The sequence below is a fragment of the Bos taurus genome, chromosome 7, assembly GCF_002263795.3.
Source record: "Bos taurus isolate L1 Dominette 01449 registration number 42190680 breed Hereford chromosome 7, ARS-UCD2.0, whole genome shotgun sequence".
NCBI lineage: Eukaryota > Metazoa > Chordata > Mammalia > Artiodactyla > Bovidae > Bos > Bos taurus.
This window is the reverse complement of record NC_037334.1, coordinates 90,010,524-90,037,247: the sequence shown is the minus strand read 5'-3', so window position 1 is coordinate 90,037,247 and position 26,724 is coordinate 90,010,524. Positions and strand designations below refer to the sequence as shown.

Here is a 26,724-nt window from a genome sequence, read left to right as displayed (position 1 = left end):
TTGGCCCGTGCGTTAACGTTCCTGTTGCTGCGTCCAGTTACGGCTGCAATTGTTCCGGCGCCCCGGCGCGGGGACAGCGGCGTCTGCTCTCCGCGGACCCGGCGTGAGGGTGCGGGCGGACGCGCCAGGCAGCGCCTCTCCCCGAGTCCTTCCTCCTCGCCTAGTTCTCCACACACACACACACACACCGCAGCCGCATCCCCCGCCCGCCCCCTCCCGGCTCTGCGCCTCGTCCCCGGCTGCGGGCAGACGGCTCTACACCGCCGCAGCGCCCGAGTCCAGACCGCCCGCGGGAAGGCACACATACACACACGCGCGCGCGCGCACACAAACCCCTCTCGGCTTGGGCCGCCATACCCCGCGCAGCATGTCGGCGCTCGAGTGGTACGCCCACAAGTCCCTGGGCGACGGCATTTTCTGGATTCAGGAACGCTTCTACGAGTCGGGCAACCGCGCCAACATCTGGCTGGTGCGGGGCTCCGAGCAGGACGTGGTGATCGACACCGGCCTGGGGCTGCGTAGCCTCCCTGAGTACCTGTACTCCTCCGGCCTCCTGCGGGACCGCGCGGCCAGAGACAACGCGGCGTGCCGGCCGCTGCTGGCCGTGGCTACCCACGTGCACTTCGACCACTCGGGCGGCCTCTACCAGTTCGACCGGGTGGCGGTGCACCACGCCGAGGCCGAGGCGCTGGCCCGCGGGGACAACTTCGAGACCGTGACCTGGCTGTCCGACAGCGAGGTGGTGCGGGCGCCGAGCCCGGGCTGGAGGGCCAGGCAGTTCCGAGTGCAGGCGGTGCAGCCCACCCTCGTCCTGCAGGACGGTAATGCTCACCCCCCGCCCCCTTCTCGGGCTCTTGCTGTCTCATTTAAGGGAAGGGATTGGGGGAGAGACGGTTCCGAGGGATGCTTGATGCAGACCTGCTTGGCTGTGAGGTTGAGGGAGTGAGGTGGGGAGGTTGGTTTGTTTTGTCATATCGCAGAAACACTTGCTTCACTTTCTCCCTCCCTCTCTCCCTGGGGGCCAAAAAGCCCACTCACTCCACCATCGAGTCGCTGGAAGGCCATTGCAACCTTTCCTGCAGGAGACCAGCTCTGACGCCGCGTACTCGACTGAAAGCCAGCCCCACCCCCTAGTCAGTTTTCTCTGGAAGGTCTACGGTGTGCAGTAACACCACTAGAGACTGGTCACTAGGATTCCCATTCTTTCCCCCTCAGACATGTCCGTCATTTGCAAGCACTTTTCTAGCGAAGAGACTTCTAAGGAATGACACTTGGTGGAGAGAGTGCGTGTCGTTGGCTCTGTGCTTTTTGAGAACCGCTCACTCCATTGGCTCAGTACGGACAGTGCCCACCTGTAGGCTTAGAAGGCCATTGCAGAGCAGCGATTCTAATCTGCTCACGCATTTTTAGCTTCCAGATAGGTTTCTGCTCCTGATGCTGCCTCACAAGAGAAAAAGCTTGATAGTGAACGTACGAAGTAGAATGTGCCTGAGTCTTAACGTTATGACAAATCTCTGTTCTGGCTGAAAGCCAGGCCTGAGAAAGATTAATAAGGAAGCTGTTCCCATAATGGTGAAGTATGTGGACTAATGCATAGATAACCTTGGGCCTCTTTGGCTCTGCGAAAAACAGAATGGGATTCAGAAAGAAATTAATAGAATAAAATAGTGTAGGGTTCCAACCCTTCCAACCCCACACAGGCAGTTAAATGATTGAGCCAAACCATTGAGTCAGTTGGTCACAGCAGTGATATTTGTGTATTAATTTCTTTGTTCTTTTTATTTTTTTAATTTTTTTCAAGGTATTTTTAAATTTAATTTAATTTTTTAACTTTACAATATTGTATTGGTTTTGCCGTATATCAAAATGAATCCGCCACAGGTATACACGTGTTCCCCATCCTGAACCCTCCTCTCTCCTCCCTCCTATCTGGGTCGTCCATCCCTCTGGGTCGTACCATCCCTCTGGGTGCACCAGCCCCAAGCATCCAGTATCGTGCATCCAACCTGGACTGGCGACTCGTTTCATATATGATATAGAATGCTACCGTTGATACCATTTTATCCTCCAACACGTTTGAAGTGAGGCTACTTAAATGGCTTCAATTAAATGGCTTGCCTAGGGGCCACAGAGCAAGCTTGAGACAAAAGCTAGGATTCCAACCCAGGCACAGTAGATCAAAGCGTGTAGATCACACATTAATCCTACCCCCAAAATAAATTTTTATGGTAATTCTGAATAGGATATGAAACCCCCTTTCCTTTCTATCTTGAAACTATTTTATTTGCCAGTTTAATTTATTGAACTGTTCTGAAGCAAAAAAAAAAAAAAAAAAAATCCAGTTGCTGCAGTACAGTAAGGCTCACTTTATGACCAACCAATATGACAAATAATGAAGTACTTTCCGAAAATGAGTTTATCTTAACAGATGAGATCTTGATCACTTGACATATAAAAATAGCAATATTCTGTACCTTACCACTTTAAAAAGTCTGTTCATTAAAATTTTTAATCTGAAGATTAAAAAAAAGTGGTTTAGATGGAAGCCTTACATTACCTGACACTTTGAGGTGAAAGAAAACTAAATTTAAATTTACATTAAATGTGCTCTTAATTACTATATTTCTTTGAAATTAATACTTTAGAAGTAGGATTTCCATACAATTTATGGGTATTCAGACTAAATTAACTCAGACCCCCCCCCCAAAAAAAGAGAAGTTTTGCATCAGTATTTAAAGTATGTTTAAGTTGTTTAAAAGAATAAATGACCTTTGATTTATTTACTTTGGCTCCTGTGTCAGGAAATCAATGATGAAAGAATGATAAGAAATATTGTTTTATAGATGAAAAGTCCACACAGGCTTGAATATTATGCCTGAAATCACATAGCCTGTTAGGGAAAGAGCCTGGACTAGAAATCAGATTTCTTAAATCCCAGTCAGTGCTAGAATTAGAGGCTTTTGGAGTTGCAGGGGACATGCAACCTACCTGTGTGGTGCTTTAAGCCTTTGAAAGTGTGAAAAGAAAGCTTAATATTTACTAAACACTTGGAAGGTGATACTACTGTGTTAAATTAAAGTTGTTTTTCATTAGGAGCTGGATGTCTCACCCTCTCAAGTAGAATCCAATATCCTCTTCTCTCAGGAATATTAATTTCCTGTCTCTTCTGAATGGTGTGGCCTGCTAATTTAATATTATCATAATCCAGATGCCTGGAAAGAGATATAAAATATTTATATAAAAATCATATACAAAAAAAATTCGTATACAATTACGCACACATGTGAACAGCACATTCCTAACAGCATAGTCTTCATTGTTTCAGTTAGAAAATGAGGAGGCTGGATTCACTAGCTTACTACATACGTTTCATTTAGTGTATTGGTGATCACCCATCATGGAGAAGCATGAGTCTGTGCACTGTATCACTAACCCAAAAGCTGACTTGCATATGCGGGATGAGGAGGACAAGGTGAGGTCATCCTCCACTGCATCATTTTTGATGAAAAAACCTACTCAGCCTACTAATAGTGAAACCATATCTTCCTATAAGAAGACAGCAATAAACCCTAGATAGACACAGCACGTTCTTCATGAATGGGCACACATCATTCTGTCTGTTTTTCACAAGAGGCAGGCATTTTGGCTCCTGTTATACATGTTTAAATGATTTTCCCAGAGTCATCAAGACAGTACAAGAGTAGTTTTAGGTAAACTTAGATCGTTTGGGGAGATTAAAAACAAAGAAGATTACAGAGAGGCAGCAGGTTGAACGAACACATTTAATTTGACTCCCTCTCAAAATCTCACTAAGACTGCAGCAAATGGACCGTGGTTTGTCTGTTTTATGTATAAATCCACATTGACTGAGGTTCTGTTTTGCATTGTTGTTGTTGTTTAGTTGCAAAGTCGTGTCCAACTCTTTGCAACCCCATGGACCGTAGCCCGCCAGGCTCCTCTGTCCGTGGGATTTCCCAGGCAGGAATACTGGAGCAGGTTGCCATTTCCTTCTCCAGGGGATCTTGCCAATCCTGTGGTGACTGACTTAGCAGTTTTATCCTATGCCAGCAATAGAAAATTGAGAGCCAGTCCACTTTGTTCTACAGGAGATTAATAGGCTCAGAATTAGCAGTAGCCAGTACCTTAGCAGGGGCAAAAGGAAGAAAACTAAAATAAGTAGAATTGATGGAAAGTCACTAAAGAAGCTGTTAAAACTCTGGAATTCTTCTCCCTAAGTGAATGCACCTCTCCCCAGAGTTAGTTGGTTCTCTGGGGAGAATGAAGCAAAAGGGTTTCTTGATTGAGGGATGCCAAGTACTAATGAGCTCAAGGCTTCAGATGGAAAAGAGGAGGGATAAGTGTATGGGAATGTATATAAAAATACAGAAAAATAATAGATAGATAATATATATGTTCTTTACTAGTTTCCCAAAAGAATAAGAGCCAGGCCTTTAGCCGCTATGCCTCCAGGTAGGAAATTAGAAGAATCTTATCTGGAAATCTGCCCAGCCCTGGGGTAAAGATTAAGATGCTGATTCGTAGGTAATTCTTGGCTTGGACTTTCTACAGTGAAGTCTGCATCACCAGGTGTCATGCATGTGCTTCAAACAGCTTTTTCACTATCCTCCAACTCTTAAACAGGTAATCAAGCATTATGAAAAAACATCTGAGAAAATCGTCTCACATGAAGTAAAATACTAAAAGAACATAAAGTGACTTGAGAAGAGCAGACAATCATTAATATCATCAGGGGATAACAGAAACTATTGCATTCAAGATACCTGAGAGACAATAGGATGCCATAAAAATAAGCAACAGGCAGAACCATATTCACACTCCTAAAAGAACCATTGGAATTTAAAATGTCAGAAATTATTTAGTGCAAGGTCTGGAAGATGAAGTTGAAAACTTAGAAAAGCAGCAGATAGGCAAAATGAAAAACTAGGAGAAAACTAGTAAAGAACGAGTGTGAAAAATCTGACATTAGAATAATAAGAGCACAGATAGAGCAAATAGAGGAAGTAGAGAAAAAGAATAGTAGAGAAAATATCCCATGATTAAGGGATGTACATTTCCAGATTGAAAGAGCCCATAGAGGAAAACATATTCAACCCATGGCCCGTAATTATAAAATTTCAGAATGCTGGGATCAAAGAGTCTACAGACTTCCAAATTTAAACAAAAAAGGTCATCTATACCAATCATAATGGCTTTAGAGCTAGAAAAGAAGAGCTGGGACTTATTTGAATAAAACCAATTTCCAACTTAGAATTCTGACATCCATTCCAGTATCAGTCAAGCTTTCAAAAAATTATTTCCCACATGCTGTTACTTAGGAAGCCACTAAGATACATCTTATAGTTCCTGGTGGCTCAGAGAGAGTCTGCCTGCAATGCAGGAGACCTGAGTTCAGTCCCTGAGTTGGGAAGATTCCCTGGAGAAGGAAATGGCAACCCACTCCAGTATTATTGCCTGGAAAATCGCATGGCCTCAGGAGCCTGGGGGGCAACAGTCCATAGGGTTGCAAAGTCAGACACGACTGAGAAACTTCACCCTAACTCCCTTCAAAATAAGGGAATAAACCAAGAGGAAGACATGGAATATAGGAAATAGAAGATCTGCTGCTGCTGATGCTGCTAAGTCGATTCAGTCGTGTCCGACTCTGTGGGATGCCATAGACGGCAGCCCACCAGGTTCCTCCGTCCCTGGGATTCTCCGGACAAAGAACACTGGAGTGGGTTGCCATTTCCTTCTCCAATGCAGGAAAGTGAAAAGTGAAAGTGAAGTCGCTCAGTCATGTCCGACTCTTAGCGGCCCCTGGACTGTAGCTCGCCAAAGTTGAAGCCTCAGGATGATGGCAAAGGATGACACTGACAATGATAGAACCTCAAGCATAGAGGATTCCAGATCTAAGCAGTTGAATCATTATTCTTTCCAGGGGTGGGAGGATGAGAAATGTATACATGTGTCATGATGGTGGTAGAGAGGAGTAAAAAGAGCTACTAAAAATCCTTATGTTTCATAGTGGAAGTCAGTGGATAACATCTAAAATTAAAAACCAAGAAATGATAATACATGAATGAAATCAGTAGACTATGAGCTATAAACATTATTTACAGATGATTATACCCAGTAGTCATCTGTAAATAATACTTTGGCTCCAATACTTTGACCACCTGATGTGAAGAGCCGATTCATGGCAAAAGACCATGATCCTGGGAAAGATTGAAGGCAGGAGGAGAAGCGGACGACAGAGGACGAGATGGTTGGATGCATCACTGACTGAATGGACATGAATTTGAGCAAACTCTGGGAGAAAGTGAAGGACAGAAAAGCCTGGCGTGCTGTAGTCCATGGAGTCGCAAAGAGTTGGATACGACTGAGAGGTTGAACAACAAACAACATATCTAGTAGAGGCAACTACCGGAAGAAGTTGCTAAAAGTGTTAACAGTGGTTGCCTATTGGGAGCAGGATTAGAGATAGAGCCAGAATGGGGCAAAGAATGTTTTCTGGCATTTTAAGCCCTCCTGAAATGTTTTATTTGAAATATGTAATTTAGTTCTTTAATTCAAAGTGAAGTGAAAATTAAAAATGGGGAATGCCAAGATGGGAAAGGATATTTGAGAAGCCAAGAAAAGTCTAGTGTAGTTGGAATGTGGTGACAACTGGGTTAGGGTGAAGGCTTGAAAGGATAGATAGTATGTAATATATATATATATATTTTACATAAATTTATATATGATATTTATATATTTCATAGACAATTGTGGTTCTTGTAAGAGAGGTCTTGATGAAATTATATGTGTTAGCATTATAAGCATAGGGGAGGTATTTATAAAGCCATATGGTAATGGCAGACCTAATATTAACAATATTCCATCACTGTGGCCTTATCAATTGTTTACAATTGGTGTCCATTTTGATACGTGGGTGCTTATGTCTTATCTACTGCTAAGTATTTTGAATATCACCTGGCCTTGAATATCAAAAATCCATAAGACTCTATCCCTCCATTGGTAATTCTCTACAGCTTCATTTTTAGCATCAAACTTCCCTCATTCTTCTTCATTCTGTACATTTATTAAACTGTCTGCAACAGTTCTATTATTAAATCAACTTACCTATAATATCCTTTACCTTACTTATCAATCATACAGGAAATGGCAGTGGTTTTTGATCCCCAGAAGCACCTTAAATCTGAAACAATTATCCTGTGAAGGAGTCTGGCTCCTTATGACTGGAATGTGGGGAAATTTGAGAGTACCTAAGTAAGCTGGAATCAAGATTGCTGGGAGAAATATCAATAACCTCAGATATGCAGATGACACCACCATTATGGCAGAAAGTGAAGAGGAACTAAAAAGCCTCTTGGTGAAAGTGAAAGTGGAGAGAAAAAGTGGGCTTAAAGCTCAACATTCAGAAAACGAAGATCATGGCATCTGGTCCCATCACTTCATGGGAAATAGATGGGGAAACAGTAGAAACAGTGTCAGACTTTATTTTTCTGGGTTCCAAAATCACTACAGATGGTGACTGCAGCCATGAAATTAAAAGACGCTGACTCCTTGGAAGGAAAGTTATGACCAACCTAGATAGCATATTCAAAAGCAGAGACATTACTTTGCCAACAAAGGTCCATCTAGTCAAGGCTATGGTTTTTCCTGTGGTCATGTATGGATGTGAGAGTTGGACTGTGAAGAAGGCTGAGCGCTGAAGAATTGATGCTTTTGAAGTGTGGTGTTGGAGAAGACTCTTGAGAGTCCCTTGGACTGCAAGGAGATCCAACCAGTCCATTCTGAAGGAGATCAGCCCTGGGATTTCTTTGGAAGGAATGATGCTAAAGCTGAAACTCCAGTACTTTGGCCACCTCATGTGAAGAATTGACTCATTGGAAAAGACTCTGATGCTGGGAGGGATTAGGGGCAGGAGGAGAAGGGGACGACAGAGGATGAGATGGCTGGATGGCATCACTGACTCGATGGACGTGAGTCTGAGTGAACTCCGGGAGTTGGTGTTGGACAGGGAGGCCTGGCGTGCTGCGATTCATGGGGTCGAAAAGAGTCGGACACAACTGAGTGACTGAACTGAACTGAACTGAACTGAATTCCATCTTACTGTATTAATAATTACTGGGATTTGAGACAAGACCAGAGCAACCTCTGTTCCCACCCAGGCCCCACTGACCTGTTTTTGCCATTATAGTTTTCTTTTTCTGAAAACTTAATACAAAACATAATCACATGCAATCTTTTGTGTCTTCTTTCCTTTGGCATGCTGTTTTTGGAGATTCATCCATGTTGTTTTATCTATGAATAATTCCCTTCTGTTGCTGAGAAACTACTCATTTATCAATAGAACACATTTTACATATTCACCTGTTGAAGGAGATTTGAACTTTCTAGTTTGGAATTGTTATGAATAATGCAGCATGAAAGTTTATATGTAAGTTTTTATGTTGATGCATGCTTTTATTTCGTAGGTAGATAGCTAGAAATGAATTTCTGGGTTGTGTGGTGAATGTGGCGTACAGCATATGCACACGTGGTAAACGTGTGTTAAATGTTTAAGAAGGTGCCAAGCTGTTTTCCAAAGTGCTATGCCATTTTACATTCCCAAGTGCAGTGTATGAGTTGCAGTTTCTCCACATCACTGTCAGCACTCGATTTTGTCAGTCCTTTTGATTTTAGGCATTCTAGTGAGTACGTAGTGGTATTTCATTGAGGTTTTACTTTGCATTTGGGCTTCCTTGGTGGCTCAGAGGTTAAAGCATCTGCCTCCAATGTGGGAGACCCGGGTTCGATCCCTGGGTCGGGAAGATGCCCTGGAAAAGGAAATGGTAACCCAGTCCAGTATTCTTGCCTGGAAGATCCCATGGATGGAGAAGCCTGGTAGGCTACAGTCCATGGGGTCGCAAAGAGTTGGACACAACTGAGCAACTTCACTTTCACTTTCACTTCAATGACTGATTATGTTGAACATCTTTTCAGGCACTTATTTGCTATTCAGATATCTTCTTTGTCAAAAGATCTTATCAAAATCTTTTCTCTTTTTTAAAAATTGAAATTTTGTTTTCTCCTAGTTGAGCTGTAAGTGTTCTTTATATATTCTTAATTCAAGTCCTTTATCAGATATACATTTTGCAAGTGTTTACTCCCAGTGTATGTCATGTCTTTTCATTTTCTTAATATTATCCTCTTTTTTTTAAGTAAGCAAATTTTTTTGTCTTTGTTTTTTTGGTTGCACTAGGCCTTCATTGCTGTGCACGAGCTTTCTCTACTTGCGATGAGCAAGGGCTGCTCTTTGTTGTGGTGCGCGGGCTTCCCATTGTGCTGCCTTGTTGTGGAGGACTAGCCTGCATAGGTGAGCAGGCTTCAGCAGTTGCAGTCTGTGGCTCCAGGCCACATGGACTTCCACAGTTTTGGCACACAGGCTCAGTAGTTGCGGCTAGCGGGCCCTGAAGTAGTTTTGGTGCACAGGCTTAGTTGCTGTGCAAACTGTGACATCTTCCCAGACCAGGAATTGAATTACTCAGATGGTCGACAATCTGCCTGCAATACAGGAGACCCAGATTCAATCCCTGGGTTGAGAAGATCCCCTGTAGAAGGGAAAGGCTACCTACTCCAGTATTCTTGCCTGGAGAATCCCATGGACAGAGGAGGCCGGCAGGCTATAGTCCATGGGATCACAAAGAGCTGGACAGGACTGAGCTACTAACACTTCTCTTCCCTGCCTTGGCAGGCAGATTCTTGTCCATTGCACAACCAGGGAAGTCCTTAATGTTTTGGGCAAGAAAGTTTTTAACTTGGATGAAGTCCAATTAATCATTTTTCCTTATGTTTTATGCTTTTTGTGTTATTCTAAGAGCTCTATGACAAGCCCAAAATCACAAAGATTTTCTTTTTTTTGGAAGCTCTCACATTTAGGATTATGATCCATTTTGAGTTAATTTTTGTTACTGTTGTGGAAGGTTCAGTTCAGTTGCTCAGTCATGTCCAACTCTGCGACACCATCGACTGCAGCACGCCAGGCTTCCCTGTCTATCACCAACTCCCAGAGCTTACTGAAACTTATGTCCATAGAGTCGGTGATGCCATCCAACCATCTCATTCTCTGTCAGCCCCTTCTCCGGCCTTCAGTCTTTCCTAGCATCAGGGTCTTTTCCAGTGAGTCAGTTCTTTGCATCAGGTGGCCAAATTATTGGAGTTTCAGCTTCAACATCAGTCCTTCCAATGAATATTCAGAACTGATTTTCTTCAGGATTGACTGGTTGGATCTCCTTGCAGTCCAAGGGACTCTCAAGAGACTGCTCCAACACCACAAGATGATCAAGACCATCCCCAAGAAAAATAAATGCATAAAGGCAAAATGGTCATCTGAGAAGTCCTTACGAATAGCTGAGAAAAGAAGTGAAGTGAAAGGCAAAGGAGAAAAGAAAAGATAGACCCATTTGAATGCAGAGTTCCGAAGAATGGCAAGGAGAGATAAGAAAGCCTTCCTCAGTGATCAATGCACAGAACAGAGGAAAGTAATACAATGGGAAAGACTAGAGACCTCATTAAGAAAACTAGAGATACCAAGGGAACATTTCATGCAAAGATTGTGAAAGGTTATGAGGTGCTTTATTGTTTATTTGCATATAGATTTCCAAAGTAGTCCAGGCCAATTAGTTGAAGAGACTGTCCTTTTACCCAGTGGATTATCTTTGTTGATAACCTTTGTCAAAAATCCACTGACCATACATGTGAATGTTTTCTTCTGGACTCTAGTCTCTTTCATCGATTATGTCTGTCGTATAGCCAGCACAACACTCTCCTGATTATTTAAACTTCATTCTAATTCTTGAAATTGGATTGTTTAAGTCTTCCAGCTTTGGCTGTTCCAGGTCATTTGCATTTCATATAAACTTTAGAGCCAGATTTTGTTTTTATAAAAAAACATGTCAAGGTTTTGATTGAGATTCTTGAATCTATACATCTACCATTGTGTCACTAGCCACATGTAGCTCAGTTCAATTCAGTCGCTCAGTCAGGTCCGACTCTTTGCGACCCCATGGACTGCAGCATGCCAGGCTTCCCTGTCCATCACCAACTCCTGGAGCTTACGTAAACTCATGTTCATTGAGTCAATGATGACATCCAACCATCTTATTTTCTGTCATCCCCTTCGCCTCCCTTCAGTCTTTTTCAGCATCAGGGTCTTTTCCAATGAGTCCGTTCTTGGCACCAGGTGACCAAAGTATTGGAGTATCACCTTCACATCAGTCCTTCCAATGAACACCCAGGACTGATCTCCTTTAGGATGGACTGGTTGGATCTTCTTGCAGTCCAAGGAACTCTCAAGAATCTTCTCCAACACCACATTCAAAAGCATCAGTTCTTCGGCACTCAGCTTTCTTTAGTCCAACTGTCATGTCCATACATGACCACTGGAAAAACCATAGCTTTGACTAGACAGACCTTTTTTGGCAAAGTAATGTCTCTGCTTTTTAATGTGCTGTCTAGGTTGGTCATAGCTTTTCTTCCAAGGAGCAAGCATCTTTTAATTTCATGGCTGCATTCACCATCTGCAGTGATTTTGGAGCACCCCTCCCCCAACACACACACACACAAATAAAGTAAGCCACTGTTTCCACTGTTCCCCATCTATTTGCTATGAAGTGATGGGACCAGATGCCATGATCTTCATTTTCTGAATGTCGAGCTTTAAGCCAACTTTTTCACTCTCCTCTTTCACTTTCATCAAGAGGTTCTTTAGTTCTTCTTCGCTTTCTGCCATGAGGGTGGGGTCATCTGCATGTCTGAGGTTATTGGTATTTCTTTCTGAAATCTTGATTCCAGCTTGTGCTTCATCCAACCCAGCATTCTGCATGATGTGCTCTGCATGTAAGTTAAATAAGCAGGGTGACAATATACAGCCTTGACGTACTCCTTTCCCAACTTGGAACCAGTCTGTTGTTCCACGTCCGGTTCTAACTGTTGCTTCTTGACCTGCATACAGCTTTCCCTGGAGGCAGGTCAGGTGGTCTGGTATTCCCATCTCTTTCAGAATTTTCCACAGTTTGTTGTGATCCACACAGTCAAAGGCTTTGGCATAGTCAGTAAAGCAGGAGTAGACGTTTTTCTGGAACTCTGTTGCTTTTTCAATGATCCAACGAGTGTTGGCAATTTGATCTCTGGTTCCTCTGCCTTTTCTAAATCCAGCTTGAACATCAGGAAGTTTTTGATTCACATATTGTTGAAGCCTGACTTGGAGAATTTTGAACATTATTTTGCTAGCATGTGAGATGAGTGCAATTGTGCAGTAGTTTGAGCATTCTTTGGCATTGCCTTTCTTTGGGATTGGAATGAAAACTGATCTTTTCCAGTCCTGTGCACACTGCTGAGTTTTCCAAATTCGCTGGCATTTTGAGCGTAGCAGTTTCACTGCATCATCTTTTAGGATTTGAAGTAGCTCAGCTAGAATTCCATCACCTCCACTAGCTTTGTTTGTAGTGATGCTTCCTCTGGCCCACTTGACTTTGCATTCCAGGATGTCTGGCTCCATGTGAGTGATCACATTATCATGGTTATCTGGGTCATGAAGATCTTTGTATAGTTCTTCTCTGAATGTAGCTATTAATACATGTAGCTATCTAATGCAAATTTAAATTAGTTAAGATTGATTAAAATGAAAGTTTTAGCTTCTTAGTTACACTAGCTTTATTTCTCATGCCATTAGCCACATATAGCTAGTGGCTACCATATTGCGGAGGGCCTAGAGGAGCTATCCCACGTTGAAGGTCAGGAAGGGTGGCGGTGAGGAGATACCCCTCGTCCAAGGTAAGGAGCAATGGCTGCGCTTTGCTGGAGCCAGCCATGAAGAGATACCCCACGCCCAAGGTAAGAGAAACCCAAGTAAGATGGTAGGTGTTGCAAGAGGGCATCAGAGGGCAAACACACTGAAGCCATACTCACAGAAAACTAGTCAATCTAATCACACTAGGACCACAGCCTTGTCTAACTCAATGAAACTAAGCCATGCCCATGGGGCAACCCAAGATGGGCGGGTCATGGTGGAGAGATCTGAGAGAATGCGGCCCACTGGAGAAGGGAATGGCAAACCAGTTCAGTATCTTGCCTTGAGAACCCCATGAACAGTATGAAAAGGCAAAATGATAGGATACTGAAAGAGGAACTCCCCAGGTCAGTACGTGCCCAATATGCTACTGGAAATCAGTGGAGAAATAACTCCAAAAAGAATGAAGGGATGGAGCCAAAACAAAAAGAATACCCAGCTGTGGATGTGACTGGTGATAGAAGCAAGGTCTGATGCTGTAAAGAGCAATATTGCCTAAGAACCTGGAATGTCAGGTCCATGAATCAAGGCAAATTGGAAGTGATCAAACAAGAGATGGCAAGAGTGAATGTTGACATTCTAGGAATCAGCGAACTGAAATGGACTGGAATGGGTGAATTTAACTCAGATGACCATTATATCTACTACTGCAGGCAGGAATCCCTCAAAAGAAATGGAGTGGCCATCATGGTCAACAAAAGAGTCTGAAATGCAGTACTTGGATACAATCCCAAAAATAACGGAATGATCTCTGTTCGTTTCCAAGGCAAACCATTCAATATCACATTAATCCAAGTCTATACCCCAACCAAAAACACTGAAGAAGCTGAAGTTGAACGGTTCTATGAAGACCTACAAGACCTTTTAGAACTAACACCCAAAAAAGATGTCCTTTTCACTATAGGGGCCTGGAATGCAAAAGTAGGAAGTCAAGAAACACCTGGAGTAACAGGCAAATTTGGCCTTGGAATACGGAATGAAGCAGGGCAAAGACTAAGAGAGTTTTGCCAAGAAAATGCACTGGTCATAACAAACACCCTCTTCCAACAACACAAGAGAAGACTCTATACATGGACATCACCAGATGGTCAACACCGAAATCAGACTGATTATATTCTTTGCAGCCAAAGATGGAGAAGCTCTATACAGTCAGCAAAAACAAGACCAGGAGCTGACTGTGGCTCAGATCATGAACTCCTTATTGCCAAATTCAGACTTAAGTTGAAGAAAGTAGGGAAAACCACTAGACCATTCAGGTATGACCTAAATCAAATCCCTTATGATTATACAGTGGAAGTGAGAAATAGATTTAAGGGCCTAGATCTGATAAATAGAGTGCCTGATGAACTATGGAATGAGGTTCATGACATTGTACAGGAGACAGGGATCAAGACCATCCCCATGGAAAAGAAACGCAAAAAAGCAAAATGGCTGTCTGGGAGGCCTTACAAATAGCTGTGAAAAGAAGAGAAGTGAAAAGCAAAGGAGAAAAGGGAAGATATAAGCATCTGAATTCAGAGTTCCAAAGAATAGCAAGAAGAGATAAGAAAGCCTTCTTCAGCGATCAATGCAAAGAAATAGAGGAAAACAACAGAATGGGAAAGACTAGGGATCTCTTCAAGAAAATCAGAGATAACAAGGGAACATTTCATGCAAAGATGGGCTCAATAAAGGACAGAAATGGTATGGACCTAGCAGAAGCAGAAGATATTAAGAAGAGATGGCAAGAATACACAGAAGAACTGTACAAAAAAGATCTTCACGACCCAGATAATCATGATGGTGTGATCACTGACCTAGAGCCAGACATCCTGGAATGTAAGTCAAGTGGGCCTTAGAAAGCATCACTATGAACAAAGCTAGTGGAGGTGAGGGAATTCCAATTGAGCTCTTTCAAATCCTGAAGATGATGCTGTGAAAGTGCTACACTCAATATGCCAGCAAATTTGGAAACCTCAGCAGTGGCCACAGGACTGGAAAAGGTCAGTTTTAATTCCAGTCCTAAAGAAAGGCAATGCCAAAAAATGCTCAAACTACCACACAATTGCACTCATCTCACACGCTAATAAAGTAATGCTCAAAATTCTCCAAGCCAGGCTTCAGCAATATGTGAACCGTGAACTTCCTAATGTTCAAGCTGGTTTTAGAAAAGGCAGAGGAACCAGAGATCAAATTACCAACATCCGCTGGATCATGGAAAGAGTGAGAGAGTTCCAGAAAAACATCTATTTCTGCTTTATTGACTATGCCAAAGCCTTTGACTGTGTGGATCACAAGAAACTGTGGGAAATTCTGAAAGAGGTGGGAATACCAGACCACCTGACCTGCCTCTTGAGAAATTTGTATGCAGGTCAGGAAGCAACAGTTAGAACTGGACATGGAACAACAGACTGGTTCCAAATGGGAAAAGGAGGACGTCAAGGCTGTATATTGTCACCCTGTTTATGTAACTTCTATGCAGAGTACATCATGAGAAACGCTGGACTGGAAGAAACACAAGCTGGAATCAAGATTGCTGGGAGAAATATCAATCACCTCAGATATGCAGATGACACCACCATTATGGCAGAAAGTGAAGAGGAACTAAAAAGCCTCTTCATGAAAGTGAAAGTGGAGAGTGAAAAAGTGGGCTTAAAGCTCAACATTCAGAAAACGAAGATCATGGCATCTGGTCCCATCACTTCATGGGAAATAGATGGGGAAACAATAGAAACAGTGTCAGACTTTATTTTTATGGGCTCCAAAATCACTACAGATGGTGACTGCAGCCATGAAATTAAAAGACACTTACTCCTTGGAAGGAAAGTTATGACCAACCTAGATAGCATATTCAAAAGCAGGGACATTACTTTGCCAACAAAGGTTCGTCTAGTCAAGGCTGTGGTTTTTCCTGTGGTCATGTATGGATGTGAGAGTTGGACTGTGAAGAAGGCTGAGCACCGAAGAATTGATGCTTTTGAAGTGTGGTGTTGGAGAAGACTCTTGAGAGTCTCTTGGACTGCAAGGAGATCCAACCAGTCCATTCTGAAGGAGATCAGCCCTGGGATTTCTTTGGAAGGAATGATGCTGAAGCTGAAACTCCAGTACTTTGGCCACCTCATGTGAAGAGTTGACTCATTGGAAAAGACTCTGATGCTGGGAGGGATTGGGGGCAGGAGGAGAAGGGGACGACAGAGGATGAGATGGCTGGATGGCATCACTGACTCGATGGACATGAGTCTGAGTGAACTCTGGGAGTTGGTGATGGACAGGGAGGCCTGGCGTGCAGCAGTTCATGGGGTCGCAAAGAGTCAGACACGACTGAGCGACTGATCTGATCTGACCATATTGCCTAGTGTTGATAGAGAACATTTGTATTATCTGATAAATTACATATTAGAGAGTGCAGCTATAGGAAAAACTGAATTTAATTACCATCTTAACAGTTTCAAGTCTTCCAATCAATGGATATGGCATATTTCTCTTTTTGCTCACATTCTCTTTAATTTCTCTTTAAAGTGTTACTGTAGTTTTCAGTGTGCAGACATAACAAAGCATCTCTTTCATGTGAAAGGAATGTGTACTTTGCTCTTTTGGCATGAATTATTTTATATATGTCAGCTAGATCAAGTTGGCTGGTGGTTTTGTTCAAGTCTTCTGCATCCGTACTGTTTCTATCTGCTTATATTATGAATTATTCAAACTACTCAAATATCTAAGCATAGTTGTTCAACTATTTATTCTTATTTTAATTCTCAGTTTTTATTTTATGAATTTTTAAGGTACATATACATTTAGACTTTTTTTCATTAGGTATTGACCTAATTTTGTCCTCATAAAATGTACCTCTTTTCTCTAGTAATCAAATCAGATCAGTTGCTCAGTCGTGTCCGACTCTTTTCGACCCCATGAATCCCAGCATGCCAGGCCTCCCTGTCCATCACCAACTCCCGGAGTTCACTCAGACTCACGTCCATCGAGTCAGTGATGCCATCCAGCCATCTCATCCTCTGTCATCCCCTTCTCCTCCTGCCCCCAATCCCTCCTAGCATCAGAGTCTTTTCCAATGAGTCAACTCTTCACATGAGGTGGCCAAAGTACTGGAGTTTCAGCTTCAGCATCATTCCTTCCAAAGAAATCCCAGGGCTGATCTCCTTCAGAATGGACTGGTTGCATCTCCTTGCAGTCCAAGAGACTCTCAAGAGTCTTCTCCAACACCACACTTCAAAAGCATCAATTCTTCGGCGCTCAGCCTTCTTCACAGTCCAACTCTCACATCCATACATGACCACAGGAAAAACCACAGCCTTGACTAGACGAACCTTTGTTGGCAAAGTAATGTCTCTGCTTTTGAATATGCTATCTAGGTTGGTCATAACTTTCCTTCCAAGGAGTCAGTGTCTTTTAATTTCATGGCTGCAGTCACCATCTGTAGTGATTTTGGAGCCCAGAAAAATAAAGTCTGACACTGTTTCTACTGTTTCCCCATCTATTTCCCATGAAGTGATGGGACCAGATGCCATGATCTTCGTTTTCTGAATGTTGAGCTTTAAGCCCACTTTTTCACTCTCCACTTTCACTTTCATGAAGAGGCTTTTTAGTTCCTCTTCACTTTCTGCCATAATGGTGGTGTCATCTGCATATCTGAGGTGATTGATATTTCTCCCGGCAATCTTAATTCCAGCTTGTGTTTCTTCCAGTCTAGCGTTTCTCATGATGTACTCTGCATAGAAGTTAAATAAACAGGGTGACAATATACAGCCTTGACATCCTCCTTTTCCCATTTGGAACCAGTCTGTTGTTCCATGTCCAGTTCTAACTGTTGCTTCCTGTCCTGCATACAAATTTCTCAAGAGGCAGGTCGGGTGGTCTGGTATTCCCATCTCTTTCAGAATTTCCCACAGTTTCTTGTGATCCACACAGTCAAAGGCTTTGGCATAGTCAATAAAGCAGAAATAGATGCTTTTCTGGAACTCTCTTGCTCCAATATTCTTTATATAAAAATCCATTTTGTCTGACAATATAACTACTCTAGTTCTTGTCATTCATATTTATTAGGTATGACTTATCATCCTATTTTTCGCTTTGATTTTATAGTTCCTCTCTTGTAGACTGAGTACATATCTTGCTTTTTAAATCAGTCTGACAATCTTTGCTTTTGATTAGGGTGTTTATCCCTTTCATATTTAATATAATGACTGACACAGTTGTATTTAGCTCTGCCATTTTGTCATTTGTTTTGTATGTCTCATTTCCTGTTTATGCCTTTGTTTTTCTTCTGTTGTCTCTTATATTTAGTGATTCCTGATTCAGTTCAGTTTAGTTCAGTTCAGTTGCTCAGTCGTGTCCGACTCTTTGCGACCCCATGAATCGCAGCACGCCAGGCCTCCCTGTCCATCACCAACTCCCAGAGTTCACTCAAACTCGTCCATCGAGTCAGTGATGCCATCCAGCCATCTCATCCTCTGTCGTCCCCTTTTCCTCCTGCCCCAATCCCTCCCAGCATCAGAGTCTTTTCCAATGAGTCAACTCTTCGAATCAGGTGGCCGAAGTACTGGAGTTTCAGCTTTAGCATCATTCCTTTCAAAGAACACCCAGGACTGATCTCCTTTAGAATGGATTGGTTGGATCTCCTTGCAGTCCAAGGGACTCTTTTTTTTTTTCAGTGTTACAGCTGTATTTGATTTAGAAGATCTCAGGAGAATCCATCCTTGAAGCGTGAGGGCATGCCAACCCAAAGACTTGAAGAGAAGAGAGTGGAGGAGTGTGTGGGGGAGGGAGAGAGAGAGAGAAAGTGCTTTGGCTCCTCCTTATATATGTTTTTTCCTCCACCTGCGCCTGCCCTATGCAAATTGGGCTTAGCCAGGAGTGCTGTTTATTCTACCTGAAGTCTTCACTCTGGTCCTCGGACCTTCCTTTGACCTTCCTTTGTTCTCTTTTCGCGGGCTTTTCCCTTCCTTGTCTTTTAGCCACCGCCATTTTGGACTCCTTTACCCTATTCTACATAACATTCCCCCCTCAAGAGATGGGAGGCCCAATTCTTTGGGAATAGAGGCGTCGAGGTCTTTCTGGTTACTTCCTGCTGAACTGGGATGGCGAGGCGTATTGCGCCTCCCCCTCTTGCTAGTTTCAAGCCTCAGAGTCCTTATAGCGGTGTCCATCTAAGGGTGTGTGATATTTTCCGTGGTCGGCTGTAGTTTTTTATCTTTGTTGAACTGGCACTGCATATTGTAGCTTGTTGATCTGGTGGCAGAGGCTTAGCCTCTATGGTCTTAAAATTGGAGACTACTGCATACCCAGCTCTTCTTTTTTCATCCAAGACAAAGCTGCTTCCATCAGTGTACCAGATTTCCTCAGGATTGGTCAGAGGATCTTCTGACAATCCTTCTCGGGGTTTTTTTCCAGTGGTCCAAGGTTTCTTAACCGGATGTCTTCTGGAATCTGAGATTGGGCCACGTGAACTTTCTGCTGAGTTCGTTTTTCCCTGTCCCAGTTTCCAGCACGATGGGCCTTCCCCTGCGCTGGTTTTCTTCGCCTTCCACTTCTAGCGCGGGAGCTTCGCTGAGTTGGGCTCCTGCTGTGCTTGGCCTCTTCCGCACAGAGATTGTTTCAGCCAGGTTAAATCCAAGTCACGGCACCACAGATGTCACACGAGTGTATGTTCCTCAGTTCTTTGTCTCATCACAACAAAGATTTGGAGCAATGGACATTAAAGCCCTCGGCACATCACAGCTCTCAGGTCTTGGACAAACCGTGTTATAGCTCTTAGACAAATCAGTGTTACAGCTCAGTGTTACAGCTCTATTTTATTTAGAAGATAGCAGGAAAATCCATCTTTGAGGCGTGAGGGTCGATCCAAAGACACGAGGAGAAGAGCGCCCCAGCGCGAGGGAGAGAGAGCCAAGGGACTCTTAAGAGTCTTCTCCAACACCACAGTTCAAAAGCATCAGTTCTTCGGTGTTCAGCTTTCTTCACAGTCCAACTCTCACATCCATACATGACCACAGGAAAAACCACAGCCTTGACTAGATGGACCTTTGTTGGCAAAGTAATGTCCCTGCTTTTGAATATGCTATCTAGGTTGGTCATAACTTTCCTTCCAAGGAGTCAGCGTCTTTTAATTTCATGCCTGCAGTCACCATCTGCAGTGATTTTGGAGCCCCAAAAGATAAAGTCTGACACTGTTTCCACTGTTTCCCCATCTATTTCCCATGAAGTGATGGGACCGGATGCCATGATCTTCGTTTTCTGAATGTTGAGCTTTAAGCCCACTTTTTCACTCTCCACTTTCACTTTCATGAAGAGGCTTTTTAGTTCCTCTTCACTTTCTGCCATAAGGGTGGTGTCATCTGCATATCTGAGGTTATTGATATTTCTCCCGGCAGTCTTGATTCCAGCTTGTGCTTCTTCCAGCCCAGCGTTTCTCATAATGTACTCTGCATATAAGTTAAAGAAACAGGGTAACAATTTACAGCCTTGACGTATTCCTGATTATTATGCCGTTTTAATTTCACTATTAGTTTTAGCTAGTTTTCTTTGATTTTTTTTTGTATATGTTTATGTTTTCACTAGAGATAGCAATATGAATCTTTTATTATGATTTACCTAAGTTTGTACTGGTTTAAATCCAGTGAAAGAGCAATTTTGTATTCATATAGCTCAGTTTCGTCCCCACTGTCAAATAACTGGGGGGAGTTTGAGATTTTACCCTATTTGTAGGTTAGTAAGTTAGGTGCGACGATTTAGTGGATTCTGATGGAAGAGTTGAAGTTCCTGGGTCCGAGACTAAGAAGTTTATTACAGCAATAGCAGTAGCCAGAGCATCATCATTTGTACTGATTCCTCAGACCTTAATTTCCACAGAGTGATAAAACAAAGGGTAAAAATACCATACCCTTCACTAGAGCATCATTATTGAATTGTGTCACCAGGATATTAGTATAATGGATGTTTTGAAAATGAATTTTTTTGTCAAATAAATTTGTGAAACTATACAGCCATATTTCACTTGTGTATATCCACAATGTACATTAGCATATTAAATGTACGTTAGCATAACTTGCAGAAAAGAAAGCTGCTTAATTTTCATTGAAGGAAGAGTTTTCCAAATTATTTGACCACTGAATCTTTTCTTTTATGTATTGTAACAACCAGCAGAAATTGTGTTCCACTGTTTACTTTGGCAAACACTGGTCTAATAAACAACAGAAATGAAATGTAGGCAACTTATTTTAAATTATCTTTTATTACTAGCCTACTTTTACAATAAAAGTAAAATAAATATCATCTTCCCAACATCTTTGAAACTGTTGTGTTCTGCTGTTCTTGAAGTGATTGAAGTCAAATATCTAACATGTTTATCTGTAAATTCTGTTTTCATTTTTAGGGGATGTGATCAACCTTGGTGACAGACAGCTCACTGTTATGCACATGCCGGGTCATTCTAGGGGCAGTATTTGCTTGCATGACAAAGACCGAAAGATTCTCTTCAGTGGAGACGTCGTGTATGATGGATCACTAATTGATTGGCTCCCATACAGCAGGATAAGTGACTATGTTGGAACCTGTGAACGTCTGATAGAATTAGTCGACAGAGGTCTGGTAGAGAAAGTACTTCCTGGGCACTTCAATACCTTTGGTGCTGAAAGGCTTTTTCGATTGGCTTCTAACTATATTTCAAAAGCTGGGATATGCCATAAAGTCTCTACTTTTGCCATGCGATCTCTTGCAAGTTTAGCCCTACGTGTTACAAATTCTAGGACCTCACCCTAGTATCTACTTTGATTAATTCTATAAATTATTCCAGTTCATTTTGTGTTGTTTAAACAGTAAGCATTTTAAGAAGTGCTTTTATAGCACTGTTATATATTAGAGAAAAAAAAGATTGAGAATGAATAAGCCAAAAAAGGAACTTCTTAGTTTTTCTTTTTTCCAAATAAGAAACCACTTAAATGAGCTTATAATTTGCCAAAGTTGTAATCTGCCATTTTCCTGTATCATTTGCTCTAGAAATGATATAGAGGTATATGGGGAAGCAAGGAGGCATTTTGCAGTAATAGAATTATCTCTGTGTCTCATTTCTCTTATTTCCTAGATGATCTAGAAAAAAAGAGCATAAGAGAGTTTTAAACTCCAGACTTGATATTTTTAGTATATTATTTCAAAATAAAGGTTCTTGGGTTTAAGGTTAAAAACTCAAAACATAACAAATAAGCTAACATTTAGAATGACAGCTAAAACAATCCATTGTTATGGTACAGAATTTTTATGCTTCATTTTATTTGTTCTTAATGTAAGTATAGTGTACATTATGTGTTGTGTAATTTTACTTACAAAAAGTACAGTGAATTTTATTTTATGGAAAAGCTTTAAATATTAATTGCAGAGTGCTTCAGTAAAAAGGCTACAATATATTATTTTTTGTTATTATGTAAGTGTAATATTTTGAATTGTAGAAACAAAGTTCAAATGTCTGTAATCTAACTACAAATTGTCAGATTTTTCAAAAGGACACTGTCAGGCAAATTTGAAAATATACACATTAAGAATAATTTTTAAAATATATCCTATTTTAATAGTAACAGCTATTATAAACAAAAATTTCCTTGTTAAATAGCAGCTTCAGTATATGTATCTTATTTTATAGTACCAGACAACATCCTAAAATAAACCATTCTTTTTCTTAACAAAGCATACATATGTACCACAGAAGGCTTTTCAGATTAATTGCAAAATGTGTGTTAGATACTGACTTAGAATGAATTGCCTTTTTTATCCTGATTCACAACACCTATTCCTGTTCAGTATTCTTTGTCTTGAATGAAAAGAAATTTCCATTTATAAAATTATAGGAAAGATTATCCCACTATTTAGTAAGATGTTTTGGTTTGGTGCTTTTAGTAACTTATTAAAAAACCTTTGGAATATTTCATAAAGGTTTTTTTAAACATTTTTTTTTCACTGCCTTTTTATTATTGACATATAAAACCAAACTCAGATAGCTTTGGAAATCAGAAATTTTAGTATTAGGAAAGTCCAGCAATTTTGATTTCTGAAAAATTATGAAACTTTTCCTACCCTACACCCCACTCAGGTTCTTAGTCTTTTATTCATTCAGCACACACATACACATACACACCCCACGTACATACACACAGTCACATACATACATGCATTCATTGTGCTAAACACTGTGGAAGCTTACAAAGTCAGAGACTGTATCCTAGCTGGAAGTAGAAGACAAAACATGAATAGAAGTATATGCAGGTTGAAGTTTATACAAATTACACACGAGTGTCAGGGACATAAATGGAGGAGTGTGAAGTTTGGTTAGGGAAAGTGTCCTGGAGGAGGAGATTTTCAGTCAGCTTTGGAAAGATGATTTATTAGGTGGTGAGGATAGAAAATAAGAATAGGGTTGTTTCTGCATCTTCGGTGCTAAGAATAGGGATGGAAGCGTTGCTGTCCAGAGTAGGCTATTCCCTTGTGACGATTTAGTTTTCAGGAGCCTTAGATCTTCTAAGCACCAGACATTTAGCATGAAAAAGTGATTATGTGTATAAGAATCATCTTTAAGACAGACAAGGTATATGGCCACATGCCACCAAATGATCCCTTACTTAAAATCAGTAAGGAGGACATGGTTGTTGAAATGAAGAATATTATGGGAATTTCTCTGTGATAGTCATTCAAGGCAGTAGGTCTGTTTTAATAGTGCAACTTCAAGACTACAGATTTGGTTCAGGGCAACTACAGACTATCACTTAATGAGCCTTAAATATAGCCATTATTTTTATATCAATAGCACAAAAGAAAACCAAAAGTCCTTAATCATTGATCATTTTATCATATTTTAGGACTTTTTTTTTTTTAAATCAGGGTATAGTAGGCACTGTTTTATTGGGAAATATTTAAACCTGATGAAAGCTTTCCTTATTTCTTAAAAGTGCAATTTTTCAAAATACACTGATTTTATTTTTAAATTTCCCATTTTTTCCCTAGATTTTTCAAATTGTACCAGAACATACAACTGTGATATTTTGCTTTTGCTTCAATGTGAGTAAATTAGGGAAAGGAGGTATCATTCATTCAGTGCCCATGCTATGCATTTTAAAATAGGCATTATTTAATTTAATCCTGGCCCCAGTGCCAAGAAGTAATTGACCAGCCTAACAACACAACTTGGGAACAAAGCTGGTAACTGAACACAGGTCTCTCTGCCTCCCAAACTGTGCTCTTTCTCTTATACCTGCACAATAATGTAAAATTGGCAAAGTGTATTTTTACTTTTCAAAATGCCACATGTGCCAAGAATAAATCAAGTCATGTTAAAGCTTAATAGCGTATTTTAAAAAAACTTTAAAAATATGTATTTTCACCCTGACAGTGACCCTTGTTGTAATTTTTGGTTTGGAGAAATAATAGTATGTAAGTATAACTCAAAGTTGTCAAAATATAAGACATTTAGAAATAATTTTTATTATTTATTTTGTTAATAACTTAATTTTTGGAAATTCAGTTTCCTTATTTGGTGTTTCTTTTTAACTGAGAAGTCTAGAGCAAACAAAACCTTGTGTGTTATCCTGATGTAGTTGAATAAATGATTATGTGTAGTTGTTCTTATATGGATAGTAACATGAATGTGACATGCACAAATTGTTCTCTTATAATTTTCAGATAACTGTAAATAAACATTTGTGTGATAACGATTAAAGTGAACATTTTATTTCAATCTATGGTTGGTATTTTTTATAAATGTTAGCAAATTTCAATTTAATGTCTTGCAAGGTTATTTTCTGTATAAAGCATTTTGGAAAAACTTGAAATAAAGAAGATGTCAAATCCCTGGACAAGAATATTAGAACCTAGAAACTGAATAATACCTATTTAACCTTGTTGTTGTTCAGTCACCCAGTCATGTCTGACTCTTTGTGACCCATGGACTGCAGCACCCCAGGCCTCCCTGCCCTTCACTATCTCCAAAAGTTTGCCCAAGTTCATGTTCATTGCATCCATGATGCCATCCAGCCATCTTATCCTCTGATGCCTTCTTCTCCTTTTACCCTTAATCTTTCCCAGCTGCCTTGTCATGATGAAGGGGTAACTTCATCATGTAACTCAGTTACATGGTGTAACTGAGTAACAAGGTGTAACTCAGTGAAGCTATGAGCCGTGCCGTGAAGGGCCACCAGAGACGGATGGGTCACAGCAGAGAGTTCTGACAAAACGTGATCCACTGGAGGAGGGAATGGCAAACCGCAGTATACTTGCCATGAGAACCTCATGAACTGTATAAAAGATGAAAAAGATGTGACACCGAAAGATGAGTCCTCCAGGTCTGAAGGTGTCCGACATGCTACTGAGGAATAGCGAAGGAGAATTACCAATAGCCCCAGAACAAATGAAGCACCTGGGTCAAAGCAGATAGAAGCCTTACTAGTTCATAAATATGGCCTTTCAAATAAATGGATAAAAGATGCACTATTAAATATATATTTCAGTTGATGTGGGGAAAAAATCAACATCATCATAAAAATGTTGATCATAAAGATAAATTCATCATCATAAATTCCAGGTGGATTTAACATCTAAAGCAGAATCATATATGCATTGAAAGAAAATTAATTGTGTTTAAGCCATTAGAATAGGGAAGATCTTCTCTTTATATAAACACAAGATAAAACTATATTAGAATTTAAAATGTCTTATAACTCAGATATAACTCAGATATATATAAAAAGAGAAATTTTAAAATATTCATTAACTTGTGTAACAGAAAAAAATTTAAGGCAAATATAAAGAATGCCTGCAAGTCAACAAGAAAAAGATAAACTAACATATGGCAGGAAAGACCTTTTCTATACAGAAATATAGAAAGACTTTTTCTATATTTCTGGGCCTGAGAATTAAACATACAAGAGAGTAATAGGAGCAAAGCATACAAATTCTATTTGATGTTGATATTTTTATGTGTACATGGAGGTCTTTATATGTAAGTAAAAACCCAGAGGAGTGGATAGGCTTGAGGGCATATATACCATTTTAACAAAGAATGACAGTCTCTAGGTCCATCCACATCTCTACAAATGACCCAATTTTGTTCCTTTTTATGGTTGAGTAGCATTTCATGTGTGTATGTACCACATCGTCTTTCTCCATTCCTCTGTTGACAGACATTTAGGTTGTCTCCATGCCCTGGCCATTGTAAGTAGTGCTGCAATGAACACTGGGGTGCATGTGTCTTTTTAAATTAGTATTTAGTTTTTCTCTGTAGTGGGACTGCTGGGTCATGTGGTAGTTCTATTTTAGTTTTTTAAGGAACCTCCATACTGTTCTCCACAGTGGCTGTACCAATTTACATTCCCCCTAAAAAGGCTTAGAAATTGATAGTAGCAGGTACCTCTAGGACTATGAGTGAAAACCTTTTTGCTCCAATTTTAGTTTGCGACTTTGACCATCAAATTCCCCCTAATTCTATACTACTAAGCACTTTCCTGAAATAGCTGAACTGATATTCCATCACCTCCACTAGCTTTGTTGGTAGTGATGCTTTCTAAGGCCCACTTGACTTCACATTCCAGGATGTCTGGCTCTAGGTGAGTGATCACATCATTGTGATTATCTGGGTCAGGAAGATTTTTTTGTAGAGTTCTTCTGTGTATTCTTGCCACCTCTTCTTAATATCTTCTGCTTCTGTTAGGTCCATACCATTTCTGTCCTTTATTGAGCCCATCTTTGCATGAAATGTTCCCTTGGTATCTCTAATTTTCTTGAAGAGATCTCTAGTCTTTCCCATTCTGTTTTTTTCTTCTATTTCTTTGCATTGATCACTGAGGAAGGCTTTCTTATCTCTCCTTGCTATTCTTTGGAACTCTGCATTCAGATGCTTATGTCTTTCCTTTTCTCCTTTG

General features: G+C 40.8%; 2 protein-coding genes across 2 annotated transcripts in view; one reads left to right on the top strand and one right to left on the bottom strand.

The window, feature by feature from the left end:
* Positions 1–441, bottom strand: part of POLR3G (RNA polymerase III subunit G) — a 44,873-nt gene extending 44,432 nt beyond the window's left edge. The window contains exon 1 of the mRNA XM_005209734.5: positions 358–441. The gene's annotated coding sequence lies outside the window, so the exon portion shown is untranslated. The remainder of the gene's footprint in view (positions 1–357) is intronic.
* On the top strand, positions 18–24,520 carry MBLAC2 (metallo-beta-lactamase domain containing 2). Its single transcript, NM_001099079.2, is given in 2 exon segments — positions 18–821; positions 21,201–24,520. Coding segments are annotated over 2 exon segments (840 nt in total). The 5' UTR covers positions 18–367; the 3' UTR covers positions 21,587–24,520.
* Positions 24,521–26,724: the final 2,204 nt, after the last annotated feature.